General features: G+C 35.9%; 1 protein-coding gene across 1 annotated transcript; it reads right to left on the reverse strand.

The window, feature by feature from the left end:
- Positions 1-1,723: 1,723 nt before the first annotated feature.
- On the reverse strand, positions 1,724-17,000 carry LOC137926497 (uncharacterized). The gene is made up of 2 exons (XM_068770111.1): positions 16,376-17,000; positions 1,724-2,214 (listed from the first exon to the last, which is right to left on the reverse strand). Exons 1-2 carry the CDS (start codon positions 16,998-17,000, stop codon positions 1,724-1,726), a joined length of 1,116 nt encoding a protein of 371 aa, XP_068626212.1.
- Between the last annotated feature and the right edge of the window lie 1,920 nt (positions 17,001-18,920).

Raw genomic sequence — 18,920 nt, forward strand, 5'->3', positions numbered from 1 at the left:
TGCCATCCATGGAGTCATCAAGTTAGATCAGGAGCTTTTTCCGCCATTTCTTCTCCCAGCACTTATGCTTTTAAAAGTGGTTGCAGTGATATCAGCGAAGCCAAGGTTCAGGTCCCCTTGTGGAGTTCCCTAACCTTAATCAATCCAGAGGAGTTCACCGAAGCGAAATCGGATCTCGGCGTACTCCCAATCCAGAAAAATAGTAACCTTCGAGTTTCGCTACTTCGACGTTTCAGACTAGGTTCACTCTGTACCCTGTCACTTCAAACTCGCAGAATCTGCGAATGCTATTTGGATAGGGTAGGGTAGGCTCGAAGCTGTCGACCCGTGGAGCAGTTTATAAGGATGCTTGCAATTAGGGCTTACAATACCGGGATAACGAATACCGGAATCCCGGATAATTTTTGTCTGGTATTTAAAACCGGTATTTATGAAAAAATACAGGTATTTTGGTATTACATTATACAAAACGCAAGTTATTAAATTTTTTTCATAAACACTTTCAATTTAATTATATTTCTTGCTTCTTTAATTATATAATGCCAAACTAGTCTATTATATATAAATGAAACATATAATTTAATATGTACTATTTTTACTTGCACGTTTTATTGTATCTTAGATAGATCTTTAATTACTACTCTCTATGTAATAAAATAAATAATATCTACTCATTTCAGAACAATATTTATTGAATGATTGAATTTCATGTATTATTTGTTAATAAGTCAATATAACAACTGAGGTAAGTAAAAATATAACTAGTATTTTTTTATTAATACCGGTTTTAATGCTGGTTATTTTAAATTTCAAATAACAAATACTGGTATTCAGATTTTAGTTCGGTATAGTAAGCTCTACTTGCAATACATTGGCGTTGAAATTCACCCACCAACCTCTCGTTCCTATTTAACGAAATTTTAAATATTAAATTTGTATAAAATTGTCAAAATACAAATTGGAAAAATCTGATCAAACTTTTTTATAAGTGGTTTAACTTGTTTGTATTACACTGGATTTATAGTTCGTAATTACATTATTCTATGTATTGTTACGAGTCAATTTACTATTATTCATTTAAAAAACATATCTATGTTAGTTTCCTTCGCATGTATAATAGCATGGCATGCTTATATTTAATTATTGTGCATTTAAAATAACAGGTTTATAACGTATCATTCTTTCTTTTAATCCGATGGACGCCTACTACAACGCCTAGGCTTTACCCAAAGATTGACACGTTGACCGGTCCTGCGCCCTAAACTATATCGTAGGTCCTAGTGGGTGGGCTACCAAAGCCTATTTTTGATATACATGTAATATTTTTAAAACTACTGATAAATCAAATAACATAAAGAGAGAAATTGTTGGAGAAAAGTGAACAATGAACCTTACACCTTCAAAGTTACAAAGATTTGTAAAATAATATTTAATGTATGATCTCGATGGTAATCCTTAGAGGTAAAAAGACAAAAGGTTATAAGGACGCAGATTAAAAGGAATGAAAAGATATGGGTAGAGAAGCAAATGCTTATTTTTATTCTTGATGTGTGTTCGTATCTACTTATGACACCTCTAAGAGAGTAGAAGATCAAAACACACAAAGGCAATTCATCGAAGAAAAAACCCAGGTATTGATAGGATCTTTAAAATCAAAGTAATATATATATATATTTTAAATGACATATTTATTTTATAAAAGTAAAAAAAAACGGTATTACATTCACATTGTAAGCGTGATAATTTTATTTCGCACTGGTCTTATAATCTTACTGTAGTTAGTCCTTACATGAGATATTACTGGTTTATATTTCCCTATGAATGTCGACTTAGTGATGGATATAGGAAGTTGTTTCTCCGTCGTGACTATATTCTGATCTTCCTCTGCCAGGGTTTTTGGTGCCATCGATTCCACGTGCTTCCTCAATATCATTTCAAAGTTAGATAACTTCATGTTCTTCTTTTTTAAAGGTACGTTGTACTTCTTCGATTTGTTCTTATTTAGTTCCTTCTTTATCAGATGTTTCTTCTCTTGCTTAAACACTTCGACCTTTACTTTATACTTCACAGTTAAGTTTGATTTCTTTGCTATTTCGTTTATATCATTTATGTACTTTCGGAATTCGGTTCGAGCGTTTTCTCCTTTGACTTCAAATCTTTTCGGTATATCTTTTAGGTGACCCACGTATGGTTTGAAATCATGAATCTGTTTTGCTAAAAAATTGATAAATTAGATATCTGTCGTATTAAAACTATTGTAAAATTTACAAAGGAGACCATAGAAATTAAAATATCCATGTAAAAAAGTATCAATGAACAAAATTTGTTAAACTAAATTACGAAAATTTTGAAATTTAAATAAAACATGAAACATTAGCAGAAGTCTTTATCTTCAGACAGATAGCGCATATTCATAAATGTCTCCAATTAAAGTACAGATAAGATAAATCATTGAATTAATAAGTTGTACAAATTAATTGTAATTTTGAAAATGGCAATTATTAATGCTTGTTGGATTGTCTCACTCATTACCAGATATTTTCTCTGTCTGATTTGTTACTTTTTATGGGAAAAAAAAACCACCGAATAATATTTTGCATATATTTTTATAAGCAAATACAAATATCTATAAATTACAGGAGAGATAACCAAATGTAATTATTGAATATATTTAAATCACCAATTTTAAAGGTTTTCAATATATTTTAAATAATTCAACGTCTTTATAAAACCAGCTGCAACAAATTCTGTGTGGAATGTTTGAATTAGCTAGATAAGATAATAGCTTGAAACACCTTATAGTGGCTGGGAAATGTATATAATAGGAAAGGGAAAGGAAAGTACCAACTCCAAAATGTGGTCAAATATAGAAAGTAATTGAATTACCAATTAATGCTACAATACATCAAGGATTGTAGTGCAATCATTAAAGACATGATTGACGGAGGCAGAAAGAAATTTTTTTTTTTGGAACTAAAATACATTCATAAACATTACTTTTAAAAACTGGTTCTAATAAACTCGAAAATTGTGTCGAATACTGTGTACTTGCATATATATATATATATATATATATATATATATACACACATAATTTATAGTTCAAGAATAAACACCTCACTTAAGAAAGAAAGGCTTCTCCTAAGAAGGAAACTCTGCAATACAACCTATGTTCTTTTAATTAGCATAAAATTAAATGTACATGCATCATGTTTTAAAATGCACTCAACTGCGAGTCCGACTTAGCCCCGAGTAACGCGAGCATTACCTAAGTATGTACGCAGTCTTCTTTCCATATTGTTAAAAACGTACCACGATATACAGTTAATACTTTAGATTATCTTTCGTGTAGTTTTATTATTTAATCTTTGTGTGATTGCTTTACAATATATTATAAACATTAAAATAGTTTGAACGTGAACGTATTATTCCCAAGGTGTGCTTCTATGAAGACATTTACACTTATCACACAAGCGTTCTTTGACTTTTTAAATTTAAATCTATCATTAGAAGTACGTATATGCATGTTCATGTGTATATGTATATATATACATATATATCTATTTATACAAACTATGTTTACATATATGAATGTGTGTATAGTAATGTATGTATTTGTGTGTATGTACACCATAAACTGCCTACTTCTTAATGTTTCTCATTTCCATCCAAAGGTTATCTGGTAGAGATCACACTGAGAGATAAGATCGCCTCTCGTAATATATAAATTGTCTACTTTTTTATTTATTACCTATGGTGGATTATAAAGTGTAAATAAGTAATATAGAAGTACTTTGTATATTATTCTATTGTAAAATTGTTTTTTAAAGGTACATGAAATATATTTAATTTTAAACAGTTTTAAATTTACATATTAAATATAATAAATAAGAAGCGATAAGTAGTGAGAAAAACTGTCTGTAAAATATAAAAAACAACTTACCACTAGAACAAAGTCCAATACAAGCATAATATGCTACAAGAATAAATAATCCGATATTCATTATCATTTTTATTTTCTCTATCCGCTTACATCCCACTAGATATGTACTGATTTTGTGAATTATTAATGAATCATTTCGCTACAGGTGGCTTATATCGAACGTATGTAGAAAAAGTGTAAAAATACGAAACAATGTCGTTTGTTTCATACGCAAGTGGATTAACCCTGCAACTGCAAACTGCGATATCGCGTGTACGTTAAACGTATGCAATATTTTGCTAAAATCATAAAAAAATCGGTACAAAATTTTTGACATCAAGACTGACACATATTTTACGGAAATAATTTACGGAAAATAATTTGATAGGGTCGTAAGATGAAAAGGAGACCTCAGGCCGTAACGAGCAGTGTATGATTTTTTTATTCTTTATATAAGAAACATTTGACCTCTGTTTCGCTTGATGTTAAGCGATGACTAGATCCATAATGATACATTCTTTCCTAGAATAAACCTATGCAGTTTTGTCTTAAAGACTTCTAAGTTATAATTAGCTGGAAACAATGACGATGATAGGTTGTTTCACTCCTTAGCTGTCCGCACTATAAAAATATTAACAAAACGCTTAGTGAGGGTGGAAGGAATTTCAACCGTGTGACTGTCGTGAATTCGTACGTCTTGTTGTACGATTGAAGAAAGAAGATGAGAGAATTATTTGGTGTTACTACTCTGCACACTCTCCAAAATGCAATCTGCAGAATACCGATAAAATGGCAGCTTGTCGCCAATGCTCCAAGCTTTGAAAGCGCTTACCAAAAGCATCGTTACCAATCAACCTCTTGGCTTGTCTCTGTATGGAATCCAAAGCTTTGAGCTGGTACTTGGCTGATTCTACCCACAAGGGAGACGGAATTATTTATTAAGGTCGTCGAAAGTAAGAAAAGGACCAACCTTTAGCCACTTCCGCACATGCAGTGGTAATCGTGCAACAAATTGCACCGCCCGCCAGCCCGTTGATAAATACGCATGCGGCAAGAAATGCGAATTACACAACTACCACCGTTAAATCACTCAACACGTGTTTCACCCCTCCACGAGGCATCTTCTGGAGTTATGTTACACCGATTAGTAACATTAGGCACTTTGTTGCACGACTACCACTGCATGTGCGGATGTGGTTAAATGTTGGTCCTTTTCTTACTTAGGATGGACTTCCGTAAAATAACGCCTGATTCCATCAAGTCTTTAAGGTCTTCGAAAGGCGCTATTTACAGGCCGCCTGTGGGAAGCCACCATGTTCACCGGTGAACATCATACGGTTGAATTTATAAAGAATAAAGGACTTTGTACATGTCTTACATATTTATTTTTAACTAATACAGTCTTCTTCAGGTTAAATTCTTATAAATCTATAACGAAAACGATATAATAAACTTATATATGAATATAACTGTTTTACAAGTAACACTAACTGTATGATACGTGGTCGTTAAAATAATGTACTCTTCGCGGTACACGGGGTGAAATTGGACTGATGTTCCAGTTCAGGTAAAGAGATATCCTCCTTTAACTAAACCAACTTACCCACTATAGGGTAGCTATAATGCCCACATATAACAGCTACATTGTTGGCAAAATCATACGTCTTACACTAATTAGTAAGAAATCTATGGGAGATGTTTAATTTCAGCTGTGAACATTCTATGACGATGATCACCCATTGCAGATTCGATGATGGATTTAGAGACAAAGAACGATACGTTATATATGGCAAGGATAACCCTATAAGTGTTATTTTAAAGTCTTTAAAATATCACAAAAATACTTCTCTATGGACAAAACTTTTAATTAATTTGAGTATATTTTTTATATGCAGAAGTAGAAATTACCATAGCCTATGCTATATAAGTTTATTTATCTCTTTTTCAATCTAAGTTGACGGTTTTAGAAAAGTATCTACTAGAGTAATGTTTTTCTTATTGCTTATTACAATGTTTGTTACCTAAAAGTATTCGTAAATTCTAAATAATCACCTTTTACAATCATCAACAAAGTATGATTTATCATCATAATTTAATGCTTGTATAATCATAAGGAGAAAAATCTACATAGTGTCAAATTTCACTTGATAAAGGCAAGCTGAGAGTCACTAAACTTGTGAATAGTTCCTTCAATCATTTAACATCTAAACCAGCTATATCCGTCACAGATTCCAATAAAAATCTTAACTTAAAATCAAAATTATTTACATTTATTCTTGTAAGACGTTTTGTGAAAAATCTGTCAAAATGGATTTAGCTGCTTTTGATTCTACATGCCTTATTTTATATCGTCATTTAATTTCATAAGGGGTAAATATGGGTCTAGTTTACAATAATCAATTTTATATTAAATCACGATTTATTTTAAATTTTTACTAAAATTTACTTTTACAGGGATTCTAATTTTAAAAAAAGTATTAAATTATTTTTTTGCTTCCAAAAAGGTTTTATTTACAGCGACAAACTGGGATATTCCAGCATATACTCCCCTTGATACGTATCGAAATAAATAAAGGCAATGTATACATTAAAGTAAACAATATATTCTTCCAGAACAAGAGCCTAATAAACCTGCCTGCGGGACAGTAAATCTTTTCTAATAGTCGTAAACGCAAGGCTTTACGGTGCGTTACCGCTATGTGTGCGCACCCTAATATAATGGGGAAACTTCAAGACCGCCCGCGTAATTAAAATGGTACTTGGAAACCGTTTATGGCAGGTTTTATTTAATAAGGATTATCAGCGAATGGGCCACGTGACTGCCTTATTATACGCTCAGTGATATTTGCTGCAATTCATTATTAATTTATACAGGATGGTTGGTTTAAAATGAAATGATGGAAGTAGAACAAACACTGCTAGTGACGGAACGCAAAATCGTGCGGAAGATCTTGGGACCAGCGAGATATAAAGACGGATCTTGGAGGCTCCGAAAGAATGCCGAAATTGAGACTTTAGTTGCACAGCCAAATATCATTGGCGAATATAAAGCTCAACGAATCCGCTGGCTTGGTCACTTGGAGCGAATGAGATCGGATCGGAGCGTGAAGGTAGCGTACCTGGAAAAACCGAGGGGTCGAAGACCAGTGGGTAGACCCAGGTATCGCTGGATCGATCGCGTTGAGGCAGACTTACGCGAATTGAATGTCAACCAATGGCAGACGATGGCGCAAGATAGAGGAAAGTGGAAGTCTCTCGCTTCGGAGGCCAAGACCCACTTTGGGTCACTGAGCCAGCGGAGTAGTAGCAGTAGTAGGATGGTTGGTTATGGGTGTAAAAGTTTTCAAGAGATCTATCTACAGCTCTTTTGCTCACAATTAATGTGTAGTACACTTTATCCACGTATCAATTTTTATTTATTCATACACACACACACGTGTAGTATTTTTTTACGAAAATTAAAAAGAAGATTAATCAGTATCATTGAGTGGCGGTAGAACTAAAATAAAAACAAACTTTTCATTAAAATTGACCTCTAAAACAGTGAACCTAATGTTATTTCGTAACATTAGATTAGTTATAAATGGATATATAAGCTATATATAAAAATGAATGTTTGTCTGTATGTTCTTTATAGAATCGTAAACAATGCGTTCGCTCTCGTAATGATCTTTAGCAAAGTTGTTGTACATGAGTCTATGAAGGTTTTTAAGTTAGTTAGTTTTCTTTATCAATAAAATTATTCAAAATTATTTGAACATTTTTGTAATGTCTTTCCTTCAAGTTTATTTTGCTTGGTGCCAACGAACATAGGGTACAGCTAGTGTATTATAAAATACAACTATAAATAGAATGTATAAGTCTGAAGTCCATCCTAAGCAAGAAAAGGACTAATACATAGGTACTCCCGCTATGCGCATTTATCAGCGGGCTGGCGTGCGGTGCACTTTATTGCACAACTACTGCTACATAATGCGCATTTATCAACGGGCTGGCGGTGCACTTTATTGCACGACTACTGCTACATAGCGGAAGTAGATAAATATTAGTCCTTTTCTTACTTATTACTAAATCGAGTCTCTCTAATTAAATTAGGCATGTCCTGAATCAATGTATTAAGGAAGTTAGTGGTAGTTCAGCGATAGTGGACATGATTTGCGATCATAGGTCACGTATTTAATTCTCAGGATACAGTCTTATATATAACTAGCTGATCCCGCAAACGTTGTTTTGCAAAAAAAATATTTTTAATTTACAAATAAAAATAAGGGTTGATCGTAGAGGAGTGAAAATTTAGGGTTATATGTATCTTTATATGTTGTATCATAAAAGAATAAAAACAAAGAGTTTTGTCAAAAAATTAAAAAATAAATATTTAATAGTGGACCTTCCTTATCACTTAGGGGTATGAAAAATAGATAGTAGCCGATTCTCAGACCTACTGAATACACATATAAAATTTGGTTAAAATCGGTCGAGCCGTTTCAGAGGAGTTCAAGTTCGAACACCGTGACACGAGAATTTTATATATTAGATTTAAACATTGCGCAATAATTATTTGATTGCTACTGCTCATAAATAAATTCCAGAGAATGGGCAGCAACATGGGAGACATACCATAATCGCAACGCTTGGAGCGTTGCGATTATGGTATGTCTCCCAATAGATATCCTTGGGGAAGGCCTATATCAAGTAATGGAGGTTGTCGCGCTGAAATGAAAGTATTAAGAAAAAAAAGGTTTAAAATTCCGATAACTACTTATTAAAAATATTTATTGTTTACTGTATATCCCAGCTTTGTGTGAAACACTGGTGTCCGTATATTATGTTACGAGTTGATACACAGACTAGATGTCTCCTGACCGATTCACGTGGTTCGTACTGATTTTTGTGAGTGTCATTATATAACTTTATTATAAGAATTTTTTTTATATAAAAGTAACTTAAGTTACTCCTTATTACATTAACTATCTGGCAATATAAGTTTCTTTAAAATCGGTTCAGCCATTTCTAAGATTATCCGGAACAAACAGACAGACAAATATAAAAAAATGTAATTAAGATATTTGCATATGTTGCAAACATATACACAATTTTTTAATTGTATAGATAAATAAATCGATGAACTTTTTCTAACGAAACATATCTACTAACCTACGTAGTTGTTGGTGATATAATTTTCACATACGATAAACCATTTACGAGAGTGAACAAAAAAAAATGTAAAGATTTTGGGGAAATTCAAACATTTTCCTAAGGGAGCCATAGGGAAAACCGTGTCGCTGTGGGGTGGATTTTCTTTAATAAAAATATATCCGCCCACACTCGCCCGCAGTTCCACGTCAGTCTGACAGATTGTGTAATAGAAAAGTTCTTTCGATATTTCGTACTCTATTGGTTTGAAGGAAATTGTTGCTTTCATATATATTTTTTTTATTGTAACAATTTTCGAATGTACGGACGAACCTTATGTCAAATCACTTCGCAACCTTAACCTCTTAACCATTTTCGTATTTTAAAAAAGAACATATTTGCTTTTTACTTAATGTAACAAAATAATCATAAATATTATTTGCTTAATTTTTTATATTACTTTATTGGAGACATACAGTATCAAAAGGCAGTTAGAAATTAAAAACTTAGAAATATAAAATCAGTTACAATTGTTACCTTATAACTATCACACTAAGAACATTTAATGAAGTCAAACAATAATAAAACAAAACAAAAACATTACTAAACATGGATCAATAATCAAGCGCATTCTGCAGAACAGACAGTAATAATTACGGGTCATAGCAAGCAGTCACATTCCAATGAGGTTTAAATTGTATTGTGCATATCCAATAATTTCTGATGAAATTGTCTTTTAAGAGATACAAGAGAGCACGAATATATCAATATTACTAATATATGAATTTATATTACTATATTAAAAAAAAAAACTAATTCTTCTTTTATACAAGATATGATAAAGACAAAAGAAGGCGAATCAATTTATGCTAGCCACGTGTGTGTGCGTGCTAGTGTATGTTGGTGTTTGTGTTTGTGAACACCTAATCTTCTCTTTGAGTCTTAGAGACTCGAAGTCCAGAGTAATGTAAAACTCAAGATCCACAACTAACACTGCTGATCAGATTTCTGATAGATGATAGGGAGTTGAGTCAGCATAGCAGCCTTTGGCACTATACTGCCTTAAATCTAATGAAGCTGTATATAACGACATACAATATCATTGTTCCTAATAAAAACAACTAGTACATTAAACGAATATATTACAAATATTTAGGGTCTAATAGAAAGAATATATTTACTTATTTTAATAAATACTATGGTTCTGACTCGTTCATTTATATGCAGTTTGAACTTTGTGTAGTAATAGACATAAAATACTTTATACATATTAAATGCATATATTAAAAACTTTGTAAGAGCACACAAAACGTATATACGAGATGTGCGGACGGAGGTAAGTAACCTTTGGCGAGGAACCTTATTACCAAGTGTGATCGAAGGTGTATTTACATATATACAAATATTATTTACAATCTACAACAGAGTTCCCCAAACTTTTTTGTGTCGTAGACCCCTTACCATGTTTTTCCGTGTTGGGTAGACCCCCTACTTACCTGATATTGATTTCGTGTAAATTTCTAACTGCAGTGAAGTTTAGTGTTAAAAACTAAAAGTAAAAACACATGTAATTTAGACATTACATGTGTTTTTACTTTTAGTTATTTTACATAACAGATACAACATAAAATGTTGTATCTGTTATGTAAAATATACGTAACATTAAATAAACATAAAATAAACTATAAATAAAATAACATATGCAATACTTTTTTTTACTTCGTAAGTACTTTTATAAATAATGTAAATGTTTTGATATTATAAGATAGTATGATGTAAGTAAATAGGTACTATCTATAGTACTATAGTATATGTGTGTGTTGAGATCCACTATCGTGGACGCCCATTTTCATTTCATGGACCCCCAAATTTTTTTCGCTGACGTTGACCCCTTGCAGGTTGTCATAGACCCCTACGGGTCGATATAGACCACTTTGGGAATCACTGATCTACACGATCGTAAAACAACGACAGAAACCACATCACTAATGGCGTCCGAATTCAAATCGGCGTTTCGTTTGAAATTCGAACGCGCTATTGTGATTTTACATGAAAATTGTAGCCGTAGTGGACAGTAATATGAAGCCTGAACGTTACAGGTATAAATTTCAGAAAAAGGTGGCGTTGTATGAACGATACATACGCACTTTCTATAACGAAGTAGGAATTCCCACTTCACCCCTGAATTGATACGTTATCTTTAAATTAATAACATTCAGTTAAAATATTTAACGAAATTAATCTTCATAAAAAATATTTATTATTTGTTCAGACAACTTTGCTCATATGTTAATCACAGGCGCTCCATTTAACAGCAAAACTATTCTCATTAAATATACAAGATGATATGGCGTTCACAATTTTGTTCTTGTATTATCTACTCCACAATGTTATATGTTTATTATATATTCAAGTAGATACAAGAAATCAGTAACTTTTGATATGAAAAAAATATACAGGCGTTTAATATATATTTCTGGCAACTTATTTTTTCTTATGTAATAGTTCAAGATTTACTACAAATCTTTGATAATTATACATCGTTTGATGGACAGACAGGCATAATAAAGTCAAAGACCATCGATTTGAAGTTAGATTACTATTGTCATCAACAAAAATAAACGCAGACGGTTTAATTAATTTGTAAGATTAATAAGGTAAGAATAAAAAATCGTACACTCTATAAGGGGAAAGAAGCTATATCGACCAAAGCTTTATTAATTTCTGGAATCATTCCAAGGGCCGGTAGACCTTGAGGTAATAACAAGTCGGATTTAGAAGTGTGTTTATTCATTCGAGATTCGCTCATATTTATATCGACATAAATGAACCATTTTATTTTTGTGGAATTCCCCTTTTTAAACGCGCCGCTTATAATGACGTAATATTGCTGCCATAATACCGATAAATAAAGGATTATATTTGGGTGGAATTTCAATGCGTAGCTGACGTTGACGCTCCTACAAATTCAGTTTTAACACTTGTAACTAAGTGAGGTTATTTAATGAAATCAGGCGTTACCTAGCGGAAGTCCATCCTAAGTAAGAAAATGACCAATGTTTAGCCACTTCCGCACATGCAGTGGTAGTCGTGCAACAAAGTGCACCGCCCGCCAGCCCGCTAATAAATGCGTATGCGGCAAAACAATGCGAATTACACAACTGCCACCGTTAAACCACTCAACACGTGTTTCACCCCTCCACGGGGCATCTTCACGAGGTATGTTACACCGATTAGTGACAAACACAGACTCTGTACCACTGCATGTGTGGAAGTGGCTACATATTGGTCCTTTTATTATTTAAGTGAGGCTACCAATGAAATTTATTTTTTATATAAAATAAAATGCAGCTTTACGTATTTGTTTGTTATTCTGTAACATGACTTGGTATACCTAATCGACTTAAATTTAAATTATGTTAATTTCAAAACTATAGTCGTAAATTCGTTTGCAGCATTGCATCGACTTTTTCTGCCTTATCTTAAAAATAATGTACTTTCATAACGCCTGAATTGATTCCTCATATTTCACTCACGAATTTCACTAAGTGACTTTCAATGGAACATATTGTTGTGTGAACCTTTTTTTGGGTCAGAGGGTGGTATTAACATTTTTTTCCGTGCGAATTCAGTTTTATGCGCCATTATATCGAACGTTAAGCTTCATTCTTTCATCTTTCAATCGTATCGATTTTAAATCTTTTATAATAAAAAATCCAAGAAAATTAATTAATATTTATAACATAATTTTAAATAAACATTTACCTGTTGCTTAGTTTTTTCAACACTAATAATTATAAATAAAATACCCACAGAAATAAGCATCAGCACGTATTATAATTATTGAATATTCAACAATACAAATAATTATATATATATGTATATATATATATATACATATATATAAGTATATATGTGTACATAGTAAGGTATGTAAAAATGTTATGCGTTTCCAGCGGTGGCAAATCTTTTTATTGTGGGTGATGAATACATGAATATATATACACACACACACACGCACACACACACGAACACACACACACACACACACAAATATATTTGGAAGCGATGTCACTGTTGGACGTCGCCTTACTTAATACAGGCGATAAACCCACGTTTACAAGAGGCGAGGCGAGCTCAATTGTGGATCTCACTTTCGTCAGCAGTACACTGGCAAGAGGAAATAGCAGTTGGGAGATCTCGGATACTTACACCGCTAGCGACCACTGTGCCATATACTGGGAGGTATCATGTAAGCCAAATACAAATAGAGTACCACACACAAGAACTGGTTTAGTGGGTTGGAGGACTAGCATGTATGATCCCGGCCTGTTCAAGATAGCACTCGAGGATCGACCACTGCTTTCCAAAAGTGCCAGTGAAAAGGCGGTTGAAATCATAAGGAGGCTGACTGAGGCCTGAGATGCAACAATGCCAAGGCGACGCAACAATAACCGAACCCCACCGGTGTACTGGTGGAATGATAACATTGCTGAGCTTAGGAAAATATGTGTTAAGGCGCGTAGAACCTCCCAACGGGCTCGGAAAACACCACAATTCGAGCAGCTCTACGACAAATATAAGGAAGCGCGATTAAAATTAAATAAATCCATTAAAGAGAGCAAGAGAAAAGCGTGGAAAATATTGTTGGAAGAGGTTGAAAAGAATCCATGGGGCAAGCCGTACCAGGTTGTAGTTAAACAACTGAGACATGAGAATACAACGCCCACTTGTCCTATTCTACTAGGAAGAATTGTAAGAGCTCTGTTCCCCACGCAACCAAAATCCTCCTTTCAACTAGGGATTGTGGATCCGAATGAAATCCCCCCTATTACCGAGAAGAAGCTAATGGTAGCATGCGGTAGGGTTGGAAACAACAAAGCTCCGGGACCGGATGGGATCCCCAACGTAGCTCTTAAGCAAGCTATTGTAGCAACACCAGGAGTCTTCTTGGAGGCCTACAATAGCTGCTTACTGGAAGGGACCTTTCCTACCGCGTGGAAACGACAGAGACTGGTACTTCTCCCTAAAGGTAAGAAGCCACCAGACGAGCCATCGTCATACCGGCCCCTCTGTATGCTGGATACTGCGGGGAAAATACAAGAACGTATTATCCACAGCAGGATCGAAGCAGCAGTTGAACCCCACCTAGCTAACTCACAGTATGGGTTCAGAAAAGGCCGGTCTACGCTAGACGCTATAGAGCAAGTAGTCAATATAGCAAAACTAGCAGTGTCTGGGAAAAGATGGAAGAGAGGCTCGATAAAATACTGCCTGGTTGCCACCTTGGACATTAAAAACGCCTTTAACTCAGCAAAATGGGAGGTTATCATGGGGGCACTTAGCTCACTGAATGTACCTCTATACTTACGTAAAATAGTCGCTAGTTACTTCTCTGAGAGGGTCCTCATATACACTACGGAAATCGGGACGGAGGAGTACAAAGTCACCGGAGGCGTCCCACAGGGGTCAGTACTAGGGCCACTTTTGTGGAACGCTATGTACGATGGACTCCTAAAGAAACATCTACCCAGCGAAACTAAACTCGTCGCATTCGCTGATGATCTAGCAGTCGTTATAGTAGCGAAACACGTGGAGGAAGTGAAGTGGGCATTTGAAAGATCCTTCCAAATAATCACCCTGTGGATGAGGTCAGTCGGACTAGAACTGGCTGAGCAGAAGACGGAAGCAGTGCTCATTACTGGCAGGAGAGTTGCGGAGACCATCACACTCAATGTCGGCAGCTGTGAAATCGCAACTCAACCAGCTATACGGTACCTTGGAGTAATGATCGACCATAGGCTAAACTTTAAAGATCAGGCTGAGAGAGCAGCAGCGAAAGCGTCTCTGGTGACAGCTAAACTCTGCCGACTCATGCCTAATGTCGGAGGTCCCAAGCAAAACAGAAGGAAGTTATTAGCGTCGGTGACTACGTCAGTGCTTATGTACGGAGTACCCATATGGTCCGACGCACTGAGCAAACAGGAGTCCCGACGGAAAATCGCCTCTGTTTATAGAGTCAGCACTCTACGGGTAGCTAGCGCCTTTCGTACAGTATCGGAGGATGCGGCATGCGTGATAGCAGGTATGGTTCCTGTTGCGCTTCTTGCAGACGAAAGAACTGATCTGTACCGTAGCAAAAATAGCAAATCAGACCCAACTTCAGCTGAACTTAGAATTCGGGGAAGACTGAAAAGCTTGCAACAGTGGCAATCGTCCTGGAAAGGAAAATGGACGCATAAGCTTATACCAAACCTAGAGCCATGGGTGAACCGAGATCATGGAGAGTTGAACTACTACCTGACTCAGATGATATCCGGCCACGGCTGTTATCGAGCGTATCTCCATAGGTTCAAATACGAAGATTCCCCTGACTGTCCTAATTGTGTCGGAATGATTGAAGATGCAGAGCATGTCTTTTTCGTCTGCCCCCGATTTAACGAAGCCAGGAGGTCTTGGGAAGAAGGTGTAGGATGCAAAATCTATCCTGAAACTCTGATAGCTATAATGCTATCCTCGCCTTCGGCCTGGGAACTTACGAGCGCGTACTGTACGACGGTGCTGAAGGAGTTGCGTAAAATAGAGCAAGAGCGGAGGAAGTTGGCCTGAACAGCCACTCTATCAGAGAAAGCTGCGGCTAAATCCCCCCCGCGAAGTAATGCCTAACGGCCATGCCGTGGGGACCAGGGATACCGAAGAGAGAGGATTGTTTTTAGTCGGTATTGATCTAGATCGAGTCCGACATACGGGGCACCAACATCAGGCCCTATGATACGTAAAAGTATGTTTAAACCTCTATAAAAAAAAAAAACACACAAATATATATATATAATATTGTAGTGTGAAAGGAAATCAACGCCTATTATCGCCCTCGTAACGTCAGCTACAATAAAATTCCAAGGAAAGTCACGGCGCAAGCCTAGATTAAGCACTAAGTTGTAAAAACCGTAAGTGTGAATAATTGAGCCATTTGCAGCACACAACTCGAAATTTGTTTTTGAGCGATATTGTTTTAAATATTTACGGGGAAACACACACAAGTCACTTCCTGTATCGACTAGTAACTGTAGTTTAGTTCGTTTATCCGTGACGAATAGGCGACCGGTAGTCGAGCAGTCGTCGGCCGCCATCACCGACTGCCTTTTGCGTTTCCCGTAAAATCGCAGGGCTTGACACACTTATTTGCTGAGTCCGCGAACTTGCTATGGTACCAACAGATTGGGAACTTTCTATAGTTTGAGTGAGACCTAGTGGATGATGATGATGAACGACCTCGACGTTTTGAGAAATTCCGATTTTTTGACTTTGACCGCGACATACGGTCGACTTTTTCCGTCAATGTTTGTACTTGTCGGGTCAATGCGGCTATCTCAGTAGATCCACCAGAAGACGTACCCGAAATTCCTGCAACCTGAGAGGTCGGTGACACCACATCTAGGACCTGATCTGCGAGCTCGGCGACTTCATCCAGCGTCATTTTGGCCTGAGACGCGATGATGGGCTGCACACTGCTAGGCAGACGACTGGCCCAGAGGGTTCTGAGTAGATCATCCGGTACACCAGAACCGGCCAGGCTCTTTAACCGACGCAGGAACTGTGATGGCTTGCTGTCACCCAGCTCTTCATGGTGAAGCAATTGCTGTACCTGTCGCTCCCGAGACGCAGACAACCGCTTGATGAGTTCATTTTTCAGGGTTTCGTATTTATTCGTCGCGGCCGGGCCCTCAACAATATTTTCGACGATTTCCGCATACTGCGGTTCCAGCTGTGAGACTGCATGATGATACTTTGTTGCATCGGACGTTATGTTAGCTAAAACAAACTGGCTCTCCAACGTCGCAAACCACAGTTTTGGCTTTGCCGCGTAGAACGGCGGTACTTTTACCGCGACGCGGTTCAGCACGTGTTCACCCGATCCTTTGTTCTCGTTCTCCTCATTCGCCATTTTGTTCCAAAGAGGGTCACCACTAAAGCATGCGTGCGTGGGTACGTAGCAAGCTTTTTAAAAAAATAGAAGGTGCGAGGGCAGAATGGGAAAACTTATACTAAAACCAACGTATTTATGCGAGAAAGTTGAGGGGCAAACTGACATGCGCTCCGCGTCGAAATCGTAGCGAGACTGGATCCCGCGCCGGCGCAGCCGCTGCACTGAGTGAGCGGGGGTTGCGCGGGCGACGGCGGGCCGTGGCCTACATAGCCGGCCGGCAAGCAAATGTCGCAGCTAAACTGCTAAAATAAACGTTGCGTACAATGTCGATTTGTCAGTTTGACCCTCGAATATTTATTTATTGAATACACATAAACAATTACAAGTAGATATAATTGAAATTAATTTAGGTGTTTAGGTTTATGTAAATAAAATCTTTTGTATTAAAATAAATGTAAATAAAAATTTTGGCAAACAACAATTTAAATAAAGTGACTAGTGTTAGTGAGATCACTACATATGTATTATTTGTGTGTATATCTTTATATGTACGAAAGATTCTCAATTATTACCTAATGCGCTTATACGCCCTTTATTTGGTTTTGAATTATTTCTTCCCTTATTCAACATTAATACATTTATTTATTATTTGATCTATCTTCTTCCATAAGTTTCATATTAATGTTTGATTTACCTTATCGATTACATTTTTTAAGGATATTCTATATCTTAAAAGTTTTTTTTTAATTTACAAATGCATTTGCAGCTTTAAAATTACATATTATGGTTCATTGTTACATAAGTGGTTTATTTGTAAATAGAGTGACTCTACGATTCATGGCAAAATGATCGTAATATAAGCCCATCGATTGTATTGTAAGTCCATTCTATTCTTTTGTAGGGTGACAATGCCGACGAGACAAGTGGATTGTTAACGTTACAAAATCATCGATATTATTGTCCGGAGTATGAATGCAGATGCAATCCGTTCAAGTAATCCGAATGCTCGAAGCGAACGTTGGCTTTGTTACGTTAAATCGAGAGAGATAATTCTGTTTTTTTTTTTTTTAATATAATTGTCATAACTTATAGTAACGTCTGTGATATAAGATTATAGATTACGGTTGTATTTTTTCGAAAGTGATGTCACTTGTCATTATATTCGACTAAAAATATAACACTTGCGTGATATTTCAGTACTTGTAAGCAAGTACGTAGATTTTTTTTCCCTATTATAGTTTTAAATTTTTCATCTAACCTTGACAATTTTTAATTATCAAGATATTTAAAAAAACGGTCACAAAAATAAATAGATTATAAATACTTTGTTTATCATAGAAATAAGTCCGCTCAGGCCTCTTGTCGTGCCAAAGACAACTGAATAAGTTTTTAAACGCGTCGCCTTCGCCAACCTTCGAAACCGATCCTTTTCCAACTATGATATCGATTCAGCTAAAATATCTTCGAAAAAAAGGTTCATCACACCTTTCTCCGAAAATCGAGTAGATATCAATTAGTCAGTGGTGTGCGCACAACACTAGCGTAAATGTCTCCGCACTACGACCAACTAGCAGCAGGCGAAGAGGGTAATGCGCGGGCGTGGAGGGCGCGCCAACAGAACCTGCTTCGAGAACGCCGGCGCACGCGCAGACGCGACCAGACACCGACAAACGTCGGACCCACGCATTTCCCCGCGCTTTCGTTCATAACTATCTCGTGCCTCTAATTGTATGACACGCAAACAATATCCTAATAAATCCTAAATGAAAAAATATACAATATATATGATAAATGTAGAAATGAAACACTCCTCGAATAGGGATTACAATTGAGGGAATTTTAAAAATCAATACCATACGTCAAGCAACGCATGTGACGTAAATTTTTGTTTTCTTTATCACAAGCGTGAGTCCAAAGAAGCTGTAAAAGCCTCAAAGG

Source organism: Battus philenor, unplaced genomic scaffold (assembly GCF_028537555.1).
Source record: "Battus philenor isolate CCGP_79_NKW_IND1 unplaced genomic scaffold, ilBatPhil1.0.hap1 SCAF_10, whole genome shotgun sequence".
In the NCBI taxonomy this organism is placed as follows: domain Eukaryota; kingdom Metazoa; phylum Arthropoda; class Insecta; order Lepidoptera; family Papilionidae; genus Battus; species Battus philenor.

Bases quoted from the DNA above. Each gene is read 5' to 3' on its own strand.
- LOC137926497 (XM_068770111.1), bottom strand. From the start codon at position 17,000: ATGGCGAATGAGGAGAACGAGAACAAAGGATCGGGTGAACACGTGCTG. The intron at 2,215-16,375 runs GTATGTCGCGGT...TCAATTTTTTAG, and splicing joins ATTGACGGAAAAAGTCGACC to CAAAACAGATTCATGATTTC.